The sequence below is a fragment of the Phalangium opilio genome, unplaced genomic scaffold (genome assembly GCF_054372755.1).
Source record: "Phalangium opilio isolate 3A_F unplaced genomic scaffold, DU_Popi_V2 ptg000009l_1, whole genome shotgun sequence".
NCBI classification, from domain to species: Eukaryota; Metazoa; Arthropoda; class Arachnida; order Opiliones; family Phalangiidae; genus Phalangium; species Phalangium opilio.
Genome location: NW_028324146.1, coordinates 4,441,340 through 4,464,408, shown reverse-complemented (window position 1 = coordinate 4,464,408; position 23,069 = coordinate 4,441,340). Strand labels below are relative to the sequence as shown.

Sequence of the window (23,069 nt, the reverse complement as noted above, 5' to 3'; positions counted from 1 at the left end):
CAGTGTTAATCCTAGGAAGTCCTCCAACTTCCAGCTTTCTAACTCATTTGGTTTCTGTGATAATCCTATGTGAAAATGACACATTATGAGACTGACTGACTGACTGACTGACACATCATCAAAACCTCTAGGGCATTTCCGGTGGTGCTAGAATGATGAAATTTGGCATACATGTACCACTAAGCATACTAGCAAAGGGAAAAGTCCCAAAAGCGGGAGTTTTCCCCTTTTAGCCCCTGAAATGGGGGTTTAGAATTAGAGTCATCATCTAAACCTCTAGGGCACTTCCGGTGTTGCGGGAATGATAAAATTTGGCATACAAGTAGGACTTAGCATACAAAGAAAGGAAAAAGTCCCAAAAGCGGGAATTTTCCCCTGTTAGCCCCTGAAATGGGGGTTTTATAATTTAGATCCCCTCGTAATAGGACATTATAATTTAATTTTTTCGTCTTTTAATATTAATATTTTTTACTAATATGATTCTTTCGTATTGTAAAATTTATGTTTTTTACTTAATGTTTTAGTAAATAAATTTTTTACTCATTTCCTTTTCATTTCGTCTGAAATGGTTCTAAGCGTGTTTTGATTCATTTAGTTTTTCTTAAATCTATTCTGTTGATTAAAAGTGTTACTTGCCACAATATAGTGTTCTTCGAATAGAAATATGGTTAACAAAAGTATCACATCCTGAGAAAAAAAAAGAAAGTTGAATGCAAAAAAGTTGAAAAAGGCAAAGCCAAGTAAAACTCTTGGAAAGAACAAATAAAAATCTAAAAGTACAAAGGTTTATTTCACTTCATAATCCTACTTCTATAAATCTACAAGAACTTGCACGTACAAAAAGGAGTGAAATCTCAAAAAAAACATCTCTGTAAAAATATGCCAAGTTGTTTGGCCGTAAAAAGAAGTGAGATCTAAAATACGGCCAAGTTATTATCTCCAGGTGAACCAACATTTTACTCGACTTAAAACTTCTCAAGAATGTTTTTCTGACTTGGCCATTAGCATTCCAAACTTGCATCCTTCTTTTTTGCGCCCGTGAAGGTTAAGAACGGAAGTTACAAGTTTAACCACAAAGGCTTATCAAGAATATTTGACCAATTTGATTTAATATTTTAATTTCGATCCATATCTGGAATTAAACGAATCCTTGAAATGCTAATGGCCAAGTCAGAAAAACATTCTTGAGAAGTTTTAAGTCGAATAAAATGTTGGTTCACCTGGAGATAATAACTTGGCCGTATTTTAGATCTCACTTCTTTTTACGGCCAAACAACTTGGCATATTTTTACAGAGTTATCTTTTTTCAACAGGTATTCTTTATATTTTAGTCATTTACTGGAATCGAGGTTGAAAAATGATTCTTATTCTACTTGAAACACACATTGTAAATTTGAATAGTGTATTCCAACAGGAACACAGCAATGGCTATGGCGTTTCCAAAGAAGTAGAGAAGTAAGATGCTTTTGGCTCCTTCGAAGCTCAACTCGGTGCTCTCTGTGACGGGCTCCGTCCAAAATAAGAAGCTCCTCATAAAATCTATGGGCATGACGGTTCGTTTTGGTAAATCGGTTTCAAAGGAAATCCTCAACCTGTAATAGAAGCTTTTTGATCATTACGTTTGGATGTCATCGCTTTTAGTGCATAATAATTGTTGTTATGAAAGCGCCTGTTTTGGCCATGGCTGCTATGAGAGGTATTATTTTGACAATAGCTAATATGAGAGGTATTATTTTGGCAATAGCTAATATGAGAGGTATTATTTTGGCAATAGCTAATATGAGAGGTATTATTTTGGCAATAGCTAATATGAGAGGTATTATTTTGGCAATAGCTAATATGAGAGGTATTATTTTGGCAATAGCCAAAAACGGATTTATGAACTAAGAACGTCGGATCGTAGCTTTAGCCTCTAGTACCATCCTCGCACCCTTTATTGAGAAACGTCGTCTGCTTATATGTTGACTCCACCCACAAATTCTGTATACAGCATCTTCTAGAGATCGAAAATGTCATTTTTATCTCTATTTTCGTGGTTAAATATTTTTTTCCGAAATTGCGCCAGTGGTAAAAAAGCAAAGTGGACAACAATGCGATATAACTCTCGATTTAGTGGAATTAAGTTTTAAAGTTAAGTATATAAATAATTGATATTTCATTTTTTAAGCATCTAGATTTTCTTCAACATCAATAATTTATATTCTTAACTTTCAAACTTAATTCCACCAAATCGGGAGTTATATCGCATTGTTGTCCACTTTTCTTTTTTACCACTGGCGCAATTTCGGAAAAAATATTTAACCACGAAAATAGAGATCAGAATGACATTTTCGATCTCTAGGAGTAGCTATATACAGAATTTGTGGGTGGAGTCAAAATATAAGCAGACGAAGTTTCCCAATAAAGTATGCGACTTGCTACGTTCAACGTTCTTCTCACATAAATCCGTTTTTGCAATAGCTAATATGAGAGTTATTATTTTGGCAATAGCTAATATGAGAGGTATTATTTTGGCAATAGCTAATATGAGAGGTATTATTTTGGCAATAATGGGAGGTATTATTTTAAAAGTCACTGATATGAGTGGTATTATTTTGACAATCGCTGATATGAGAAAGCGCCGTTTTGACACTCTTTAATAGAATATGCCGTCTTAAGAACCGTTGACCTATTAACAAACCGCTCAAACAACACAAGATGTTTTTCAAAATAGTATATATTTTGTGTTAAATAGAGGGCGCAGAACAGTAACCCACTTGACAAGAAAGAATCAAACTAAGGCCAGTGGATCTGAAAACGTTATATATAGGGTTGCAATGATATCAGCCAACCAAAGACCATTTGTTTGAGACCATGTTTAACGTTTTTCGATCAACATTCCGAATGTTCCGTCTTGTGAAAACAAGACCCTATTTTACCCCATAATCTTGAAATGGGTCAATGATTATAAGTTTAAATACGAGAACTGTGTAAAATAACTATTATAGCTCTAGCTACCCAGCTCTTGCCTAGCGTTCATTAACCCTAATACGTACATGACATCGAAAAGCTGAGCCAGAGGTGTTCCTGTAAAGTTTTTTGATAGAAGAAAGACAGCGTAGCTATTGTCAATAGCGGGAGACATGAAGTAAGTGCTTTTCAAATCGTAGAGACTTTCCTTTTTGAAAATTCGATGATTCATTAAAGTAAATACGGTTATGGAGCCAGAGATTAAGACCAATTTCCTTTCGCGTATATCTTCAAACGAGCTGCCAAGAACCAATTCTTCCACCGAAATCTGACGACCCGCGTCCCCATCTAGTTTCTCTTTCAATTTCTTGTAGTCTGTGTCCGTGTTACTCTGAAAAACCAATATTCAAAATTCACCAGTTTCAAAATTTAATTACCTGATATGGAAGTTTGTTCTGTAAAATTTAAATATTTAAAGGAGGATGTAGCAGTCAAAATAATCCTAGATTGATCCTAATTTTTAAAATTTATAATATTGATGGGGGAATCAATCGCCTTAATCCTTATATACGCTAAATTTCCAAAACTTGTTAAAGAGGCATCCGCTTGAATTTAAACGTCAACAATAGCTATGTTTAATATGATTTTAGGAATAAAGTTTCTTAAAACGATTCAACTAGAATTAAGGCAAATTAATGATGATGGAAATAAATAATATCAATTATATCAGGAATGTATGGAGGGGTTGGAAATTGGAATGGCTAAGGTCAAATCCTAATCGGCGTGAAATGATCTTGGAAACAACTGGCGTGGCTTAATTTACGCTAGTGACGTCATAGCCTGACGTAAAAATCGTATTTACCACTTAAATTATTTTCATTCATTTATTGGCTGCCAGAAAAACTTGTTTGCTATAATTCTCCACTCTCTACCCTAGGTCCTCTGCCTAGGCTGAGAGAATCGAATATGAACGCCAACGGCGGCGAATCAGCGCATTTAACTTTAAAAAATCTCAAAGGTCACTTCTGCCATGCCTTTTTTAACGAGTCATGACATTTTTCGCCTTCGGTAGACAGCTAAACATAGGGGGAGGAGCTACACTTCTAAAAAAAAGGGACTCGCCTTATGTTTCCACCATCAAGGGTACACCGAGAGCTCCCTTAGCCATTCCAGCCCCTCCATACATTCCTGATTGTATTTATATAATTATTTAAGAAAAACCTCTTAATTGCGTATCGACTCGGAGAGGTTTCTTTTGGTTTCCCAACTTGTTATGCTTAACAGTTATAAGGAAGACAGTTTAATGCCACCAGTAGCTATTGATTATTATCTACTAATCAGCGTGCAACATTAGACGTATACGTCACTCAGAGGCGCTGCATTATGGAGTTAAAGAGGGGTTTAGTCGTCCATAGGTCTTTCAAACCACACATTTCAGATTTGACAAAATTATTCGTTAAATGGAATATGAAAGGTGTAAAATAATAAATTTTCTTCGTTGTTTTTTTTTTCTCGTTCTTTCATTTAAGCCTAATATATAAAATGTTTTTGGTCTGTCTTTAAAGAGAGCTGGCATGCCTCTGTTTACCTTTTTCTGAATGAATTTGTCTTCGACGCCTCCGCCCAAAACTCCTATTGGTATCTGTCCTAGATCAAGCAAATCTTGTATTGTTTCGATCTTTGCGTAGTTAGTTTCCGAAAATTCCGACTTCAGTTGACTCGAGATCTCTATGTTTACGATCATGACGCAGAAAAGCCAACACAAGAAAATCAATCTAGAAACGCCGCTCGAAGGCACGTGAGAGCAAGCTGCAAAGTAAACGACACACATGTTCGTTACTTGTAAAGCTAATTTATTCTGGCTTTTCAAAATTTGTGTTGAATGGTGGTTTAGCAACTTTCGTTTAGAGATGGAAAAATCATGTTTTAAATTGGCAGATTTAGTATAACCTACCACGCAGTTAGTGAGGAATAATGAAGTACCTCTGGAAAAATTTCTAATAAATAAATATTTCAAAGTGAAAGCTCAACTCAAGCAACTCTAATTCATTCTTCGTACATTATAACCCTATTTTTGTCCCAACAATGCAGATTTCAAAATTTAACATAATTTCACTTAATAAAAGCATGGTTTTTTGATTGGATGCAAGTTGTTTTTTTCGTATTGTGTTTGCTGCTTTGAAAATAATTATTGGTTTTCAGTTTATTTGAAATGAGTTCCACAATTTTAAACAATTTCATATAACATGATTTCAAAGAAAACCAGTATTATCGATTAAATGGCAAAACTTACGCTCAAAAAAGAACAGAAATAAATTATCCCACATGTGTTTGCTGAATTTACTCAAAAAAGATTCAGCTGATCGAGTCCATCTTTGTTTAATTTTCTTGGCGATTCGAATTGTGCTAAACAATGACATACACATAGAGACCAGAGCTAAGCAGCAGAAAAAACCAAGGTAAACCTGTCAAAAATACAGATTAAATAAGAAAAGACGCTTCATTATTTACATGAAAATCAAAATTGATCCTGATGCGACTTTACACAATATTCCATAAAAATAGGTATCAAAATATTTGCAGTTGACATTTTGGGCAAATGGAAATTTGGTGAAAAAACAAAATGGCACTTTGATACTTAAAATGTTCAAAGAGTAGGCTTTAAAGGTTAAAGGGAATGCGAATTTACAATTTTATATCATATTTTACCACGAAAGTGGTATTATGTTACACTTTCAAGTCTCTACTTTCAAAATATCAAGTTTTTAATATAATTGAACCAAAGTTTCTATTTTTAAAATCCATTGAAAAATCACGAAAACTCAGTTTCAATATATATACAATTTTGTCTTGTCGAGCTTGTTTGTACGTTTGATGACATCACTATGACGTTGAGGAAGCGCGGGAATCCCATACGCGTCTCGAGCTTCTCGCCAGTCTAAACTCTTGGTCTGATAGCGGAGAGAGTGACACCATCTCACGTGAAAAATATATCTGTGACGTCACCCAACGGGAAACGTTTTAGCCTTTCTTAAAAAGTGGATTTCAAATAATTTCATACGAAGCATTCTCAAATGCATATTGCCAAATAACCAGAAATCGTAGAATTAAAAGCTTGATATTTTTGAATTCACAGAAATTACTTCTATCTTTTGTTATATAAATCAGAGGTTTTTCAAACGAAGCTTTTCATTCCCTTTAACAACGTAGATCTACAATGTAACTAAATCGACTGGAGATTTAAAATACGGACCAACAAAGACGTACGAGGAATAATGAGAACCGAAATAAAATGCTGTGAACTGTTTTTAAATGACATTCGTTAAAAGCGATAATACTTATGTTTTGCAATTTTGATTATTGAATTTGATTTCGCTTCATCAAAGAATATATAGACCTTTCAGCATCCGCTAGTTGAATATGTGAAGATTCGTCTCCCTCTGTACAGAGGCAGTTTTGGCCAGTAGTCGTTGACCCTCAAGCTTGTTAGTCCGTACCTGATTTCTATTTTCTTATTATTTTAACAACTCACTTCTTGTTGGATGTTCAAGAAAGTCAGGCTCGATTTAGTGATAGCAATCGGTGCCGGTGACATAATAAAGATAAACGTGTTACGAAAAATATTGGTCAGACGGGTGGCGTTGAAACTTTTGTAGCCAGTTAACATTGAATATTCACACGGCATCAGCACAAAGTCCATACCCTATCAAGTTTTGAAAGTCATTTTGATTATAGTAATGATATTATTGGGAAGGCTTTAACCCACCTACTGCTTATAATAGAAATTTAATGTTTATGAAATTATAGCTGTGACACGTGACCTCGTTCGCGTGGAGTTAGTACGTTTGTTAGGATGAGTGATTTAAGTTGGGTATCAATTTCGTAGTTATTTTTAAGAATGTGGTTGTATTGTGTGGTGGTAGGCACTGAGGTAAACAATGTGTCTCTTAATTTGACATATGTCAAAACGTTTTAAAAAGTACAGCAATACGCCAGTTATCTATATCTATATAAATCAAAGTCCTGACTGTCAGGCTGACTGATAATTAACGCCCAGCCCAAACCGCTTGCCCTAGAAGGCTGAAAATTTGCAGGGACGTTACTCATAAGTAGTAGGCGCGTACCAAGAAAGATTTATCCAATCCGCCGCCATCTTAATAAATGACGCCCAGAAATGTAAAAAATCTTCTCTATGCAACAAAGTCCGCGCGTTTCAACCTATTTCACAAATATTTAGTACACTGGTTTCCTTTAACCTATAGACGGGGCCGACGGACTGAATGTTCTTTTGGGTTCGATTTGTTGCCATCTTTTTAAATGGCGGCCAGAAATTTAAAAACCCTTCTTTATGGAATAATGTAAGCATGAAAAGTAATAAAAAAATGTCCTGCCTAGTGCCTTCGCTCCTTGGGTGCTACAAAAATATTAGTCATCGGTAAAATCTACCAATTCTTTATATCATTTTGATGAAAGTTCTTATTACACTCGAGCGACGCCGCTCTCTCTTTTACCTTTTCGTTAAGCCTTGGTTTTTGTTTTTGGAACTCACGAAATCATAAGTATAGTACACTTGATTCGATTTAGAAATAATTATAGAACGAACAATTTTCATGTAGACACATATATTCAAAATCTATCAAGTTAGGTTCAAAATCTTTAACTATTTTGTTAATGGCAATTAAAAACCATTCGCGTAGTCGTAATACGTCATTCGCGTCTGTATGACCTATCCCCACGGGATCCAACGGGAAAGCGCAGAGCAATGACGGACATGAAAGGGGCGGGGCTTACTTGTCCACTAACACTGGCGTAAAAGTAGAAGCGTAAAATCTCGCTACTTATGTCTTCTTATAATAAATTCCTTCTTGTTAATATACGGACTCGCTTTGAAACTTTGTTGGAGTGTGCAGAACTTTTGGGTTAGGGCTCCCAAAATCCCGTAAACTTACCCTGAAACTTTTTTAAGGACTTTTCTTTAAAAGCATTGTATGAACAACAATAGACCCTTTTCAAACGTCGGGGTAAAGTAGTGTCCGGCGTTTGCGAACATCTTGTTGACTTAAGACGGAACATCCGGTAAGGCGATTAACAAAGACGTTAGAATCTCCTTTTAGCACGAAATTCCCTAGAATTATTACTAATGCCTTCAAAGTCTACAGGTTTTATTCAAAAGCAATGGTATACGACAGTGGACGCATAGGTTTAAAGTACTTGTTAATGTTACAGTTCTTCAAGACCTTGAACCATTAAAACATCTTATTTGAGCATGATTCATAGTTGTAATATCAATACCGATCATTTGTATTCAATATATGTAAACCATAGGAAATTTGCAACCATAAAAATCCACAAGAAATTTGCAATCATAAAAATCCATAAATAATTCAAATGTTAATTTAAGTATCATAAAATATTTTATTTCTAAAAGCTAATAATTTTCTATACGTGATACCGTGGACGCATAAGTTGATAGTACTATGTTATTGATACAGTTTTCTAGGCTTGAACCATTAAAACTACTTCTTTTAGCATGATTCATAGCCTCATAGGTGTAATAACAATACTAAACCTAAGAATTCAATAACGGTAAACCATAAGTAAATTGCAAAAATAAAAACCCATAATAGAAAACCAATAATTCATCTATTAATAAAAGTATTAAATGATATTATAGTTTGTTGTGGATCATACAAGATATTATTTCTAAATGCTATTCATTTTCAATAATTGATACCGTGGTGTTACATTCTCCTTGGTCAGTTCGCCCACTCAATTGTAACTTCAGTTCATCTATATTTTCTCGCATTTGCTTTATCTGGTAATTTTTCTGCGCAATAAGCAAGTGGACTTCTGCTTCCACTATGTCCTTATTCTTAAAACGAGCTATTTTAGCATTGTGTTCCGACAACATATTTTTAATTTCTTTGTTTCTTATTGCGTTTAAATCAAGTTGGTCAATCGCGTGAATACCGGCACCATTATCGAGTAAGAATCGAACAACTTCCAAATATCCGTTTCGTATAGCCTCCGATAAGGGTGTCCGGCCTGATTTATCCGGATTTTTTACTTGCGCTCCAGTTTCTACTAAGAATTTCACCACATCTAAACTCCCGTAAGCAGAAGCCACTAATAACGGTGTTTGTCCATCACTGTCTTCCGTTTCAATTTCGGCTCCCTTTTCTACTAAGAATTTAACGACATCTAAATTACCATTTCTGAAAACCAGTCCCCTCTCAGCTCCCCCTTTACTTTCGAAGTTCATCGTTACATTTGAAGGTTCAAAAATAGAAGCCCCTAATAGCAGTGTTTTGCCCGCTCTTTTAATTTCAGCTCCGATTTCTACTAAGAATTTCAAGACATTTAAACGTCCACTTCTAGACGCCCTGAATGACCATGTTCCTCTACCACTGTCCCCCGTTTTAAGATCAGCTCCCACTTCTAATAAGAATTTTACCAAATCAAAACGCCCGCATTTGGAAGCCTCAAATAACGGAGTTTCTCCGTCATTGTCCGCTCTTTCAATTTTAGCACCCTTTTCCAATAAGAATTTTACCACATCCAAACGCCCCCGTCGGGAAGCCCCAAATAACGACGTTTCTCCGTCGTTATCCGCTGTTTCAATTTTAGCTCCCTTTTCTAATAAGAATTTTACCACATCTAAATGTCCGTTTCCGGAAGCCCAGAATAACGGTGTTTCTCCGTCATTGTCCGCGGTTTCAATTTCACCTCCCCTTTCTACTAACAATTTCACCACATCTAAATGTCCGTAAGCAGAAGCCTCCCACAACGGTGTTCTTCCATCATTGTGCGCCGTTTCAATTTCAGCTCCCTTGTCTAGTAAGACTTTCACGACATCCAAATGTCCATTTCTGGACGCCCCAAATAACGGTGTTTGTCGAAATTTGTCCGCCGTTTCAATTTTAGCTCCCCTTTCTAATAAGAATTTAACGACATCTAAATGTCCATTTCTGGACGCCCGAAATAACGGTGTTTCTCCGTCATTGTCCGCCGTTTCAATTTTAGCTCCCTTTTCTAATAAGAATTTAACGACATCTAATTTCCCCCATCTGGAAGCAACCCATAATGGTGTTGCTCCGTCATTGTCCGCCGTTTCAATTTTAGCTCCCTTTTCTAATAAGAATTTAACGACATCTAAATGTCCATTTCTGGACGCCCGAAATAACGGTGTTTCTCCGTCATTGTCCGCCGTTTCAATTTTAGCTCCCTTTTCTAATAAGAATTTAACGACATCTAATTTCCCCCATCTGGAAGCAACCCATAATGGTGTTGCTCCGTCATTGTCCGCCGTTTCAATTTTAGCTCCCTTTTCTAATAAGAATTTAACGACATCTAAATGTCCATTTCTGGACGCCCGAAATAACGGTGTTTCTCCGTCATTGTCCGCCGTTTCAATTTTAGCTCCCTTTTCTAATAAGAATTTAACGACATCTAAATGTCCATTTCTGGACGCCCAAAATAACGGTGTTTGTCGAAATTTGTCCGCCGTTTCAATTTTAGCTCCCTTTTCTAATAAGAATTTAACGACATCTAAATGTCCATTTCTGGACGCCCAAAATAACGGTGTTTGTCGAAATTTGTCCGCCGTTTCAATTTTAGCTCCCTTTTCTAATAAGAATTTAACGACATCTAAATGTCCATTTCTGGACGCCCAAAATAACGGTGTTTGTCGAAATTTGTCCGCCGTTTCAATTTTAGCTCCCTTTTCTAATAAGAATTTAACGACATCTAAATGTCCATTTCTGGACGCCCGAAATAACGGTGTTTCTCCGTCATTGATCCGCCGTTTCAATTTTAGCTCCCTTTTCTAATAAGAATTTAACGACATCTAAAAGTCCATTTCTGGACGCCCCAAATAACGGTGTTTGTCGAAATTTGTCCGCCGTTTCAATTTTAGCTCCCCTTTCTAATAAGAATTTAACGGCATCTAAATGTCCATTTCTGGACGCCCCAAATAACGGTGTTTCTCCGTCATTGGCCGCCGTTTCAATTTTAGCTCCCTTTTCTAATAAGAATTTAACGACATCTAATTTCCCCCATCTGGAAGCAACCCATAATGGTGTTGCTCCGTCATAACCCGCTATTTCAACTTTAGCTCCCTTTTCTACTAAGAACTTAACGACATCTAAATGTCCACTTCTGGAAGCGGCTAATAACGGTGTTTCCCCCCGTTTGTCCACTGCTTCAACTTTAGCTTCCTTTTCTACTAGGAATTTGACGACGTCTAAATGTCCGCTTTCTGAAGCCGCTAATAACGATGTTTGTCCAAAATTGTCGGCGGTTTCAACTTTCGCTCCTTTTTTCAGCAACAATTTGACCATGTCTAAATACCCTTTCCGCGAACTGAGGAGTAAAGGAGTGCGCCCATCTTGGTCGCTCTTGTTGACGTCTTCTCCATTCGACAATAAAATATTTATCGAATCTTGGCAGCCATTTGAGAAAGTGTCGTTTATAATTGACAACCATACTATTATCAACAAAGCCTTCATTGTTTCTATAGGCAACCTTTCTTTGCAAAGTGGCACACTTCAGCTGTCGATGCAATAATCTGGTAAGAGAGAAAGAATTTTGGACCAAATGTTTGGGCTAAAGTTTAAATTGGTTCTTTCCTTTAATTTTCTAACCTCACTCGAGAATTTTTTTACTTTTTTCCGAATCGAATCCAAGACAAAGCACTAATGTAATTGTTAACGTATCATGATATCACCGGTTAACTTTAGATCTATTGTGATGGCAGTGATTACAAAGGACCTTCCGTGAGTGACGCGTCGTTTGCGGGGGAATAGAGGGCAACCACCGTAAGCACCTTCATACAGCAACTGATTTAAAGACAGCGAATGTTAATCCTTCGACTTGATAAAAGTTACCAGCGACTACGATCGCGTGGGATGAGTATTATTTTTAATAATTCGTCGAATATTTTAATTCTTACCTTAATCTCAAAACTATGAAATGGTTCCCAGTTACTTGACACACGAGTTGTCTCTACAATTTCAGCGGTGTTTATGCCAAATTTGTTCGCGATTAAATATATATGTTTATATAAGATAACGGATAAAGCGACACTAAGACGTTCAACGTGGCAATCATATTGTAATTTTAAAGGGAAACGCGTCCTAGAATTATCCTTCTTTCATTTGAAAGAGCGTATAAAACAATGAATAGTTTAAATTGGTGCTACGAAATGGTGTACAATGTTAAAAACGAATGTTTGTACGTTTCTTTGTTTTTCCCTTGTACGTTCCAATACAATTCATCCGATTGTTATTAAACTTAGGTGAGTAATAGGCTAGGTGCGCGCAAGTGAGTGAAGGTTTTACAAGTTCTTTGGTTCACTTACTCAAGGTTGGGACGAATGAAACCCCTAGCCATTAAGCCTGTAAAGATTGTTCTTTTCCAGATGTGTAACATTTGACCTTTATGAATAACTCTTAACAAAGCACTGTTTTATTGAAATTGAAAGTTATAAAAATAAATTTTCTTACAAAAAATAAACATCATGTAGATATTTGAAAGGGGGTTGGTCCAAAGCGTATTTAGTGTCTACATATACTCTTCCCGGTTTTTACTCCTTCAAAAATCCCAGAAATCAATGGGTAGCTTAGCTAGTCTATAGAATATTAAGGACGATACCAACAATTAAATGAATTCGTGGTTGGTACGTAAAATTATATGGGATGAAATAAATAATACAATCAGACGGGTATAGTCCAGGTGTATTCTTCGTGGTCAGCTTGTACTACGTGACGGTTTCACCTAGCTTCATCACACTCAATCCTAACGCGCTTATGCTCTTGTTGGTATCTTCTTTAATATTGTTAATGAATATTTATTACTTATTTCGGTCTTTCATTTAAAAAAACAACGAAAATCACGTTATGAATTTTCCTTTAATTGATAAGAGCCGAGGAACTGAAAACTAATATTATGAAATCTTGATTATATCGAAAGAGTTGCTCGTATCATTAAATACTACAAAGAAAGAGTTTAACTTCGCAGTCCTTAAAAACTGCATTTATACACAATCCTTGGCGAAATAAGAACACGGCCAGAAATTATTATATGTATTGCAATTTCAAATTAAGTTCAATCACAAGTTCATAAGATATGTTCCATTAGTTTGTCACTGGTTACTGACAGCTTGTCATGAAGTGACGTAGGTGAAACGTCATAGATTCTCGTAAAACAACACCTGGTGAGGCGCTGTCAAAGGCTTAGTTCAGTCAGGGATAGATTTAATTTTAGAAGTACGGAATGGAGAACAGAGTAATCTGGGCGCACGTCAAAGTCCCGGACCCCCTTCCACGGGACGGAGGGGTATGAAAGAAGAGGCGGGTCATAGCGACAGAGGTAAAAAGGAATTACGTATTTTTCGCCGTCCCCGTCAGTAACGTCATCAAAACGTACTTTAAGCTAGCCAATAAGATAATTTAGACTTTTCCTTACGTGTTGGAGGGAGGGGCTCTATACTGGGCTATGAGTCGGACTGAAGTAAATACTAACCGTTCTCTATTCCTACTTCTAAAATTAAATATATCCCTTGTACAGGCTTATATGAAAGATGGATTGCAAAACCGTGTGTAGTCAATTCTGGCTTCGTTCTCGAACTAGCTCTCAGTAATTCTCTATCATTACAAAGTATAGGAAGTGTCATACTTATGGAACATATCTTATAAATTTATGGTTCAATCGATATGAGAAATTTGGTTTTAATTGCGTAGTTCAAACATTTGTTATGATTAAACATTTCAGAGCAAAAACGGGTAAAAATGCGGAATTTCCTTATTAGCAAGGTGTGGTTGGGGGTGGGGAGGGCGTGTTAGTTTCGTATGTGCAAATTTAGTACAGAATTCATGTTTTCTAACTCGCTAAGGTAATATTCGTGATGGCCCAACGGTTGGGGTACATTAAGGTCTTACCACATCAAGCTAAAATGGACTTTTCGTCATTCCAGCCTCCACACACACACAAACCACAAACATACATACTCTCAGATCATAATCTTAAAAGCCAGTATGTCTTTCATACTTATAACAACTAGCTATGTATACAGGGTGTTTCTGAAAAGTCCATCACAAATTAAGGGGCGTGTTTATGGGACCAAACTGAGCGGAAAGTACCAAAGAACATGGGGTGTACAACATTTTGTTACGGAGATATGGCCTTCCAAACATTCGCCCCTAAAACAAGGAAATATCCAAAAATGAGGAGTAACACTTAAGACCGACTAACCAGCTTGTTTAAAATTACTAGACAATTTCAATAGCCTTTAATCGAACAATTGATTTCTACCTTTACTAATCAGAAGCGTATAAATGAGTAGAAGTATGCCTACGGTGGTAATGTAAAATTAATCCCAAGTGACATGATGTTTCAAGATCTTCCCAGCACCAAGTAAAATGGTTCTGATTGAAGGGACTTTTATTAGCACAGCGTAAACAACGTTATTTTCAGGAATTAGTCCAAATGTCCACGGGCGGCATTACAAAAACGAGGCAGTCTTTCGAATGATACTTGGACATGTTGGAAGATCCCTGGCTTGTTCCTGTTATCTCAAACCGTAAAAAGCTACGCAAATCTTCATCATCACGGACAACACTCTTGTACGTTAGGTATGACCTTGAGAAAACCTAAAAGGACATCTCGAATGTATTTGAAAAACCCATCTCCAATTAAGGGGCGTGTTGTTTGTTTCCAACAGAGTAAACTCGCCCAGAGAACAATTACAATGCAGAGCCACGTTTCGGCGTTAATGGCCCACAAAGGTGGTCCCAAAAACAAGAACAAACTTTAATTTGTTTCGTTCAGTAAGTGTTTCATGTGTCATAGATAAAACGCCATGATTAATGCACGAAGAAAATGAATTTATTGACAAGTTTTAACATTTAATTGCAACTAGTTACAAAAATTGTTCAAAGTGTTCACCACCCGCGTTAAGGCACACATTAGCACGTCTTACAAATGATTCCCTTACACGTTGAAAAATGCCTGGAGTTTCGCGAATTGTTTGACAGCCGTGAATTATTCGTCGACGTAGCTCTTCAACATCGGGCACTTCAGTCTGATAAACTAAGTCTTTCAGGTGGCCCCAAAGAAAGAAATCACAAGGGTTCAGATCGGGTGATCGAGCAGGCCACTCCACAGGTCCACCTCGACCTAACCACCGCAAAGGGAAGGTCGCGTTAAGATAATTTCGGACCGCGATGCTGAAATGTGGTGGTGCACCATCGTGCATGAACCACATTCTGTTTACCAAACCTAAGGGTACGTCTTCGAGTAGTTCCGGTAAATCGTCCCGTAAGAACTGCAAGTAAGCCACACCGTTTAACCTGGGCTCTAGGAAATATGGCCCAATTAAATTGTCACCCACAATACCACACCACACGTTTAAACTGAATTGTACTTGGTGACTTCTAACGCAAGTTGCGTGGGGGTTTAGCTGGGACCATTGATGTTTATTATGTAAGTTAATAATACCATCCCGTGAAAAGTTAGCTTCGTCAGTAACCAACAAATCCCGTGGGAAATCGATATCGTTTACTTTAGCCAGAAACCACTGACAAAACGCCGTGCGTCGTGGGTAGTCCGCTGGATTCAAACCTTGAACTTTTTGAACATGGAAAGGATGAAACCGGTGGCTTCTGTGGATTTTCCACACGAGCGTGTGGTTTACGCCTAATCGGCGACCAACTTGGCGGGTACTTGATTCAGGCTCGTCCTCGAAAATGGTGAGAACTTCGTCTTCTACGGCCTCTGGGATGGCTCTCGCTCTAGGTTGAGGTCCAGCCGGTTGGATTCGTCCATCTTGCCTCAAACGTCTGTCCACAGCCTCGAACGTCAGTCGATTTGGTAGTCGCCTCTGCGGAAATCTTTCCTGATACAAGCGTACAGCTGCAGCGGCATTCCCCTCGGCTAGTCCATACATTAGGTGCATATCCGCATATTCGGCATTTGTGAAGAAAGGCATTGTAACAGACTTCGTTGAATTATGAGTTTAATAAAACAAACACATGTACGTGAAACCTCTTTTATTCCTTTCTTAAAAACATAGTGCTCTGTTTTAGTGCTCTGTTTTTTAAGAATAGGCGAAGTTCTCACTATTTTCGAGGACGATCCAAAAACAAGCAGCCGCCAATTGGTTTGCTGATTAAGAAAAAACCACACGCAACTTGCGTTAGAATTCACAAAGTACAATTCAGCTTAAACGTGTGGTGTAGTATTGTGGGTGACAATTTAATTGGGCCATATTTCCTAGAGCCCAGGTTAAACGGTGTGGCTTACTTGTAGTTCTTACGGGACGATTTACCAGAACTACTCGAAGACGTACCCTTAGGTTTAATAAACAGAATGTGGTTCATGCACGATGGTGCACCACCACATTTCAGCATCGCGGTCCGAAAACTTGTCAATAACATTTTCTTTGTGCATTAATCATGGCGTTTTATCTATGACACATGAAACACTTACTGAACGAAACAAATTAAAGTTTGTTCTTTTGTTTGGGACCACCTTTGTGGGCCATTAACGCCGAAACGTGGCTCTGCATTGTAATTGTTCTCTGGGCGAGTTTACTCTGTTGGAAACAAACAACACGCCCCTTAATTGGAGATGGGTTTTTCAAATACATTCGAGATGTCCTTTTAGGTTTTCTCAAGGTCATACCTAACGTACAAGAGTGTTGTCCGTGATGATGAAGATTTGCGTAGCTTTTTACTTGGGTTTAATTTTACATTACCACCGTAGGCATACTTCTACTCATTTATACGCTTCTGATTAGTAAAGGTAGAAATCAATTGTTCGATTAAAGGCTATTGAAATTGTCTAGTAATTTTAAACAAGCTGGGTAGTCGGTCTTAAGTGTTACTCCTCATTTTTGGATATTTCCTTGTTTTAGGGGCGAATGTTTGGAAGGCCATATCTCCGTAACAAAATGTTGTACACCCCATGTTCTTTGGTACTTTCCGCTCAGTTTGGTCCCATAAACACGCCCCTTAATTTGTGATGGACTTTTCAGAAACACCCTGTATATGTATATTGAAGGGTCAGAAGAAGTTTTCAACGACAACTCTAAATAATTAACAGCAACCCGCCTTTACACACACTCACACAGTGCCCTTTCCGTATGAAAATAATCTCTCATTCTAGCTACCGTGACCGTATTCCCCATCCCTATGCGCGAACCCAACAAACCGGTATATAAAGAAAATATTTCAATATATAGGCTTTCCAAAAAATCCTCTTCGATACAACCGTCCATCAAATGAAACTTAAACTTGAGGGTTGCCGAAATCTAACCTGATGAATTCTTTGACGATGCCAATCTTATTTCTTTCCCAATACTTCCAAGAGCCGGAAGAGGATCTTTTCTTAACAAGGCTCGAGGCAAACTGGATTTACGTCCATCCGAAGTCAGAAAATTGCCGTTAACTCATACCATAGCGCTAATGAATTTCCTATCACAATTCTTTCACATAGTGGTTCTTGACTTAATCAGCTTCTATCCACACTTGTTTTTCGTGGGTTCCGGGCCATACACACACGCAAAACACCATCGCAAACCTTGGTCTTAAGTGACCTAATACAATTCGGGTTCAAATTACCTGACCTTACCAGACCTAATATTATTCGGGTTCAAATAACCTAACCTTAACTGACCTAATACTATTCGGGTTCAAAACAACCAAAATTTAACTTGACCAAGTACTATTTGAGTTCAAATAACCCAAACGCACACCATCATAAACGACTATAGTTTTTCACATCCTAGTTTTCCTGCTCTAAGTGCTCTTTTAGGAACTGCTGTAATGGTTCACGCGTTTACGATGACCGCCGTAGCGAACTGTCGTAACGGGCAAACCACGTTTTCGGGAAACCGCTATTTAGGAAGCCACGGTTATCAAAGCCGCTAGTACGGGTTCGCTCATATAAGGGCTTCCCATAATCTTTTAAGTCTGATTGGAAAAATCTTTCCGTCGAACGATTTTTAAAGTAACCACCTATTGTATTTAGTATCATTAACACACAGTTAAGACTTACCTCGGGATATTCATCAAAAATGTCCAAGTCTTGAAGGTCATATTTTGATATGAGAACGTCTTCTAAACTAAGTGCAAGGACGAAAATCATCAATTAGAAAGAGACGGATTATGTCATTGAAAAGTGGCACTGTTCTTTATACCTAACGTTGGCGAACGTTTGGAACGCTCTTTTGATATTATTCATTATATCTTTGGCAATGTCCATAAATAAACTTTCCTGTCAAAATTAAGATTACATTTATCGTTAGCGTCTTAAATGGTGTTTACTTTTCACCTTGAATGGTCAGCAACTATACTTTTGTAAAGTATGGAACAGTACAGAATTTAAATAAAGCCCAGGAATCCGTATACTAAACTATGGACCTATAAAGCTTCCTATGGAATTTGAAATAAGCAGGGATAGATTTAATTTTAGAAGAACAGAGTAATCTGGGCGCGCGTCAAAGTCCCGGACCCCCATCCACGGGACGGAGGGGCATGAAAGAAGAGGCGGGTCATAGCGACAGAGGTAAAAAGGAATTACGTATTTTTCGCCGTCCCCGTCAGTAACGTCATCAAAACGTAGATTCAGTGAGCCAATAAGATAATTTAAACTTTTCGTTACGTGTTGGAGGGAGGGGCTCTATACTGGGCTATGAGTCGGACTGAAGTAAATACTAACCGTTCTCCATTCCTAATTCTAAGATTAAATCCATTCCTGAAATAAGCAAGACGCCTTTGATTTCACATTATCATTAACAAGTTAACAACGCTTAAAATCACACTGTTTGGGTGACTACGAACTTACGCCATATGTTATCCCCCCATTATCGGTTTTTTTTATCATCTTTAATTTCTCATTGAACAATTGGAAGATAACTAATTTGGAGTAATCAAATTAGTCTCACTTCTTTGTAATTTTACATTCAGTTTGATGTGAAGACAGTTAAGTATCCCTATGTTGCAACCCTAATTACATAATTTCTAACCTGTGACAATTCAAGGTGAATTTGACATTGGGATGAAAATGTTTTGAACAGATTATTTTGCATACTTGAATAATGCCAGTTCGAATAACGCGATGCTCTAGTTGCCGGTACTTGGAATACATTTTCGACGTCTAGTAATTACTTCCTAATCCAAAAGTCCTACAGAAGAGAACAAAATTAGATACTGTGCGTAAATATTGGTATTCAATTAAATGTGAAATTGATACCAGTTTGGTTTTATAACGTTTGAAATAGAACTGGGTAAATTGCTGCAATTGGTTAAAATCAACTCAGGAATTGACAGAGTAACTTTATCACAACGAGGGCTCTTTTTGTTTGGCCTCATATTATATTAATAAATATTGACTTTGTAGACAAAGAAGGGAAAAAGTAAAAGAAAAGTGTGGAAAATTAATTCCCTGAAGTAACAGATATTGAAACTTTAAAAAAAAAATGATTATGAAACATATTATTTAGAAACCAAAATTCTTATCTAAGTTTTTTTCACCAAAAACTCCTTTAGCGAAAATATCTCATTATTACATTTGTGCATCGTTTTAAAAAATAGTACGCGCAACGCTTAGGGTTAATAAAGTATCTATTTCATATTCTCTTAAAAAAATTACAGTTAGGTACATGTATTCTGTCTTAAGTATAATAAAAAGGAAAAAAATCGTTGATAACTGATAAAACAAGTTGATAAGCAAAATTAACCTCTCCTAGTCGAGAGGTTTTTCTTAAATAAAAAAATATATTGTTTTAATCTTCAGTAACTGATATTAATTATTTTAACCGTCAGTAACTGATATTAATTATTTTAATCGTCAGTAATTGATATTAATTATTTTAATCGTCAGTAATTGATATTAATTATTTTAACCGTCAGTAATTGATATTAATTATTTTAACCGTCAGTAATTGATATTAATTATTTTAACCGTCAGTAATTGATATTAATTATTTTAACCGTCAGTAATTGATATTAATTATTTTAACCGTCAGTAATTGATATTAATTATTTTAACCGTCAGTAATTGATATTAATTATTTTAACCGTCAGTAATTGATATTAATTATTTTAACCGTCAGTAATTGATATTAATTATTTTAACCGTCAGTAATTGATATTAATTATTTTAACCGTCAGTAATTGATATTAATTATTTTAACCGTCAGTAATTGATATTAATTATTTTAACCGTCAGTAATTGATATTATTTTAATCGTCAGTAATTGATATTAATTATTTTAACCGTCAGTAACTGATATTAATTATTTTAACCGTCAGTAACTGATATTAATTATTTTAACCGTCAGTAACTGATATTAATTATTTTAACCGTCAGTAACTGATATTAATTATTTTAATCGTCAGTAATTGATATTAATTATTTTAACCGTCAGTAATTGATATTAATTATTTTAATCGTCAGTAATTGATATTAATTATATTAACCGTCAGTAATTGATATTAATTATTTTAATCGTCAGTAATTGATATTAATTATTTTAACCGTCAGTAACTGATATTAATTATTTTAACCGTCAGTAACAGATATTAATTATTTTAATCGTCAGTAATTGATATTAATTATTTTAATCGTCAGTAACTGATATTAATTATTTTAATCGTCAGTAACTGATATTAATTATTTTAATCGTCAGTAACTGATATTAATTATTTTAACCGTCAGTAACTGATATTAATTATTTTAATCGTAAGTAATTGATATGATTTTAATCGTCAGTAATTTACCTTAATTCTATTCAAGTCATTTTAAGAAACGCTATTCCTAATATAATTTTAAACATAGCTATAGTTAACGCTTAAATTCATGCGCATGGCTCTTTAAGAGTTTCAGGAAATATAAGGCGATTGATTCACAGTGACTGACAAGAAAAGCCGCAATTGCGTGAAACTCTGGTGGTAACCCTGCCATTGGGAGGCTAGACGTTTCTCGTAACCCTAGCCGATCGCCGCATACATCTTAACCCTAACGATGATAATGGAGTAGAAGTCAATATTTGCTTACTGCGAACGTAGTCCGGATAATGCAAATACGTTTGCTCCGATTTTCCAACATCGAACGCGGTGACGTACAGATTTTAATTACCGAATTAAATACTTGTGTTAACCACTACCACAATGACAGCTAGCAAATTTTGGTGATAAAAAGAGATTGTAATAGATTTTGCGTACAGTCTTGGTATAATTTATTTCTAGACTCTATTTAAAATAACGCGTCACCGCTCAATAAACTGTTGCTAGGGTTGAAAATGAAAAAGAGAAATTTATCGTGATATAACGTCTAGGTTCATTAAAAATGTAAGTTAATTGTTTTCGACCCTGTCTACTCTTATTAATAATACAACGGTCTATATATATTATATAGGGAGTTACTAAGAACAATGATTTATTCTGTGACGGCCCAATTTTTAAACACACATGGGGGTAATTTATGGATTTTTAAAGTGAAGATGTGATGCGATTAGAGGAGATAGGTATTTTTTAAATGGTATGACGTCACCAAAACTGTATCGGATCAAAATTTAATATAAATCAGTTCCACTAGTCTCTGCCTATAAATATTTTTTTAGATCTCGCAAAAATGACTACACCCTTTTTAGCTAGTGGAACCTTATTAATTTTTCAATTTTTTTTTTTTTTGAAGAACAGGAATCAAAAAATCCGCAAAGCACGCTGCTGTTGCAGCCATAGAAAAATTAACCGCAAACACCAAGCTCGTACAGGTTTGTGTTATGCACTTAGGTTGGGATTATAAGCTTCTGGTTTTAAATAATAACCGCAATAATAACTGTCGTCGACTCCACACGACGAAAAATAATTATCATGAGAGAAAACAAAATTTATGGGAAAAATCTATGGTTTTATTATATCTTGGCGTATAAAATATGTAACATAAATTCTGGATAAAACAGAAGTATAAAGAATATATTTCCTAATATTCTATATAGAAACCCTTCTTAAACCCTAAGGTGGCTTTGTTATAATTACTTATGGACTGACTTCATTCCCTAATAGAATTATAACTCAAATTGGATACAGAATAGACCGATAAAAAAAAATTCTCCTGTAAGTGGTTTTTAACTTCAGTAGTACCAGAAGTGAGATGAGACCAGAAGTACTGAGCTAACCAAATTCTTCACTCGGCGAAAGTGAATATTCTTGATAACACACCAACGGTTGGCCCTCTGGAGGCGGTTTCAGAATTTCCCCTCCAAAACGTGAGACGCTCGTGGCGGTAGACGGCCGAACTAGATTCAAGCACCCGCGTCCGTGTTCCGCCGCTTTAGGTTGAGGGGAAGGGGGTAGGAAATGTTTTTGGAACTCGACCAATTTTTTTCTCTCTAGTTTTAGCGCGTGGGAAGCGGCATAAAATCCTCAAATTTGTTCACTAGTGCCAGGATCTACTATCAATGCTAGAGCCCTTCACTTCTAGTCTCATCTCACTTCTGGTAGTACTGGATTTTGGAATTGAAGTCAGTTCGGTTATGTTCATATTACTCTCCATTCTACTTGAAAACCTTGAACTACAAAATTTTTTTTATTATTTTTAGTTATCGTCTGCTTAGAGTCCTTGTTGTTGTCATGTCAACAGCGCAGTTAAGGCTAAGCACCTTTTTTTTTACTTTTATTATTATCAGTTTCAAAATAGAGACTAGGCCTCGGACACGCCGGCCTACAGCTCTAAATGACTCACGAGTTACACTATAACATTACGAGAATAGTCGTGACCCCTCTGCTTTATCCTGAAAAATACTTAAAACCTTGTATCCCTGCCTGATCGAAAAACGTTGAAAAACATCTGTCAACACGTTCTTTTTGATAGCCAACTAGGCATATCTTTATTAGTTTAAAACGCTCTACTTAGTTTCCCATATATTCTGACCAATCATGAAGGACCACACTTTTGAGCCTCTCGAGACGCTGTATTGCGGAAAAGCAACGAGTAGGAGAATGTTTCTATCGGTCTATTGTGACTTTGCATCAAGTTCTGCTTCTGAGTTCTTATAAAAAGTGCATTTATAAACAATCCCTTGCAAAGCAAGAACTATCTATTATACCCGCAATGGG

General features: G+C 36.3%; 3 protein-coding genes and 1 long non-coding RNA gene across 4 annotated transcripts; all 4 read right to left on the bottom strand.

Annotated features, from left to right (window-relative positions):
• Positions 1-1,308: 1,308 nt before the first annotated feature.
• LOC149713453 (uncharacterized) lies at positions 1,309-5,317 on the bottom strand. Its single transcript, XM_089843845.1, has 4 exons — positions 5,243-5,317; positions 4,538-4,758; positions 3,036-3,340; positions 1,309-1,592 (listed from the first exon to the last, which is right to left on the bottom strand). The coding sequence occupies exons 1-4, from the start codon at positions 5,274-5,276 to the stop codon at positions 1,370-1,372; spliced, it is 783 nt and encodes a 260-aa protein (XP_089699971.1). The 5' UTR covers positions 5,277-5,317; the 3' UTR covers positions 1,309-1,369.
• A 5,314-nt stretch (positions 5,318-10,631) lies between these two features.
• LOC149713452 (uncharacterized) lies at positions 10,632-11,906 on the bottom strand. Its single transcript, XM_089843839.1, has 2 exons — positions 11,613-11,906; positions 10,632-11,515 (listed from the first exon to the last, which is right to left on the bottom strand). Exon 2 carries the CDS (start codon positions 11,454-11,456, stop codon positions 10,740-10,742), a length of 717 nt encoding a protein of 238 aa, XP_089699965.1. The 5' UTR covers positions 11,457-11,515; positions 11,613-11,906; the 3' UTR covers positions 10,632-10,739.
• Positions 11,907-14,814: 2,908 nt separating this feature from the next.
• LOC149713451 (uncharacterized) lies at positions 14,815-16,504 on the bottom strand. The gene is made up of 2 exons (XR_016371156.1): positions 16,435-16,504; positions 14,815-15,123 (listed from the first exon to the last, which is right to left on the bottom strand). It is a non-coding gene; the product is annotated as an uncharacterized LOC149713451 (long non-coding RNA).
• A 1,280-nt stretch (positions 16,505-17,784) lies between these two features.
• LOC149713450 (uncharacterized) lies at positions 17,785-19,175 on the bottom strand. The gene is made up of 3 exons (XM_089849540.1): positions 19,039-19,175; positions 18,146-18,222; positions 17,785-18,070 (listed from the first exon to the last, which is right to left on the bottom strand). The coding sequence occupies exons 1-3, from the start codon at positions 19,093-19,095 to the stop codon at positions 17,785-17,787; spliced, it is 420 nt and encodes a 139-aa protein (XP_089705666.1). The 5' UTR covers positions 19,096-19,175.
• Positions 19,176-23,069: the final 3,894 nt, after the last annotated feature.

Coding starts and splice junctions, on each gene's coding strand:
- LOC149713453 (XM_089843845.1), bottom strand. CDS start 5,276: ATGTGGGATAATTTATTTCTGTTCTTTTTTGAGC. Junction 4,759..5,242: donor ATTTCTGTTCTTTTTTGAGC/GTAAGTTTTGCC, acceptor TTTACTTTGCAG/CTTGCTCTCACGTGCCTTCG. Junction 3,341..4,537: donor ACAAATTCATTCAGAAAAAG/GTAAACAGAGGC, acceptor TTGGTTTTTCAG/AGTAACACGGACACAGACTA.
- LOC149713452 (XM_089843839.1), bottom strand. CDS start 11,456: ATGAAGGCTTTGTTGATAATAGTATGGTTGTCAATTATAAACGACACT.
- LOC149713450 (XM_089849540.1), bottom strand. CDS start 19,095: ATGTATTCCAAGTACCGGCAACTAGAGCATCGCGTTATTCGAACTGGC. Junction 18,223..19,038: donor TTCGAACTGGCATTATTCAA/GTATGCAAAATA, acceptor TAATTTTGACAG/GAAAGTTTATTTATGGACAT. Junction 18,071..18,145: donor CAAACGTTCGCCAACGTTAG/GTATAAAGAACA, acceptor CCTTGCACTTAG/TTTAGAAGACGTTCTCATAT.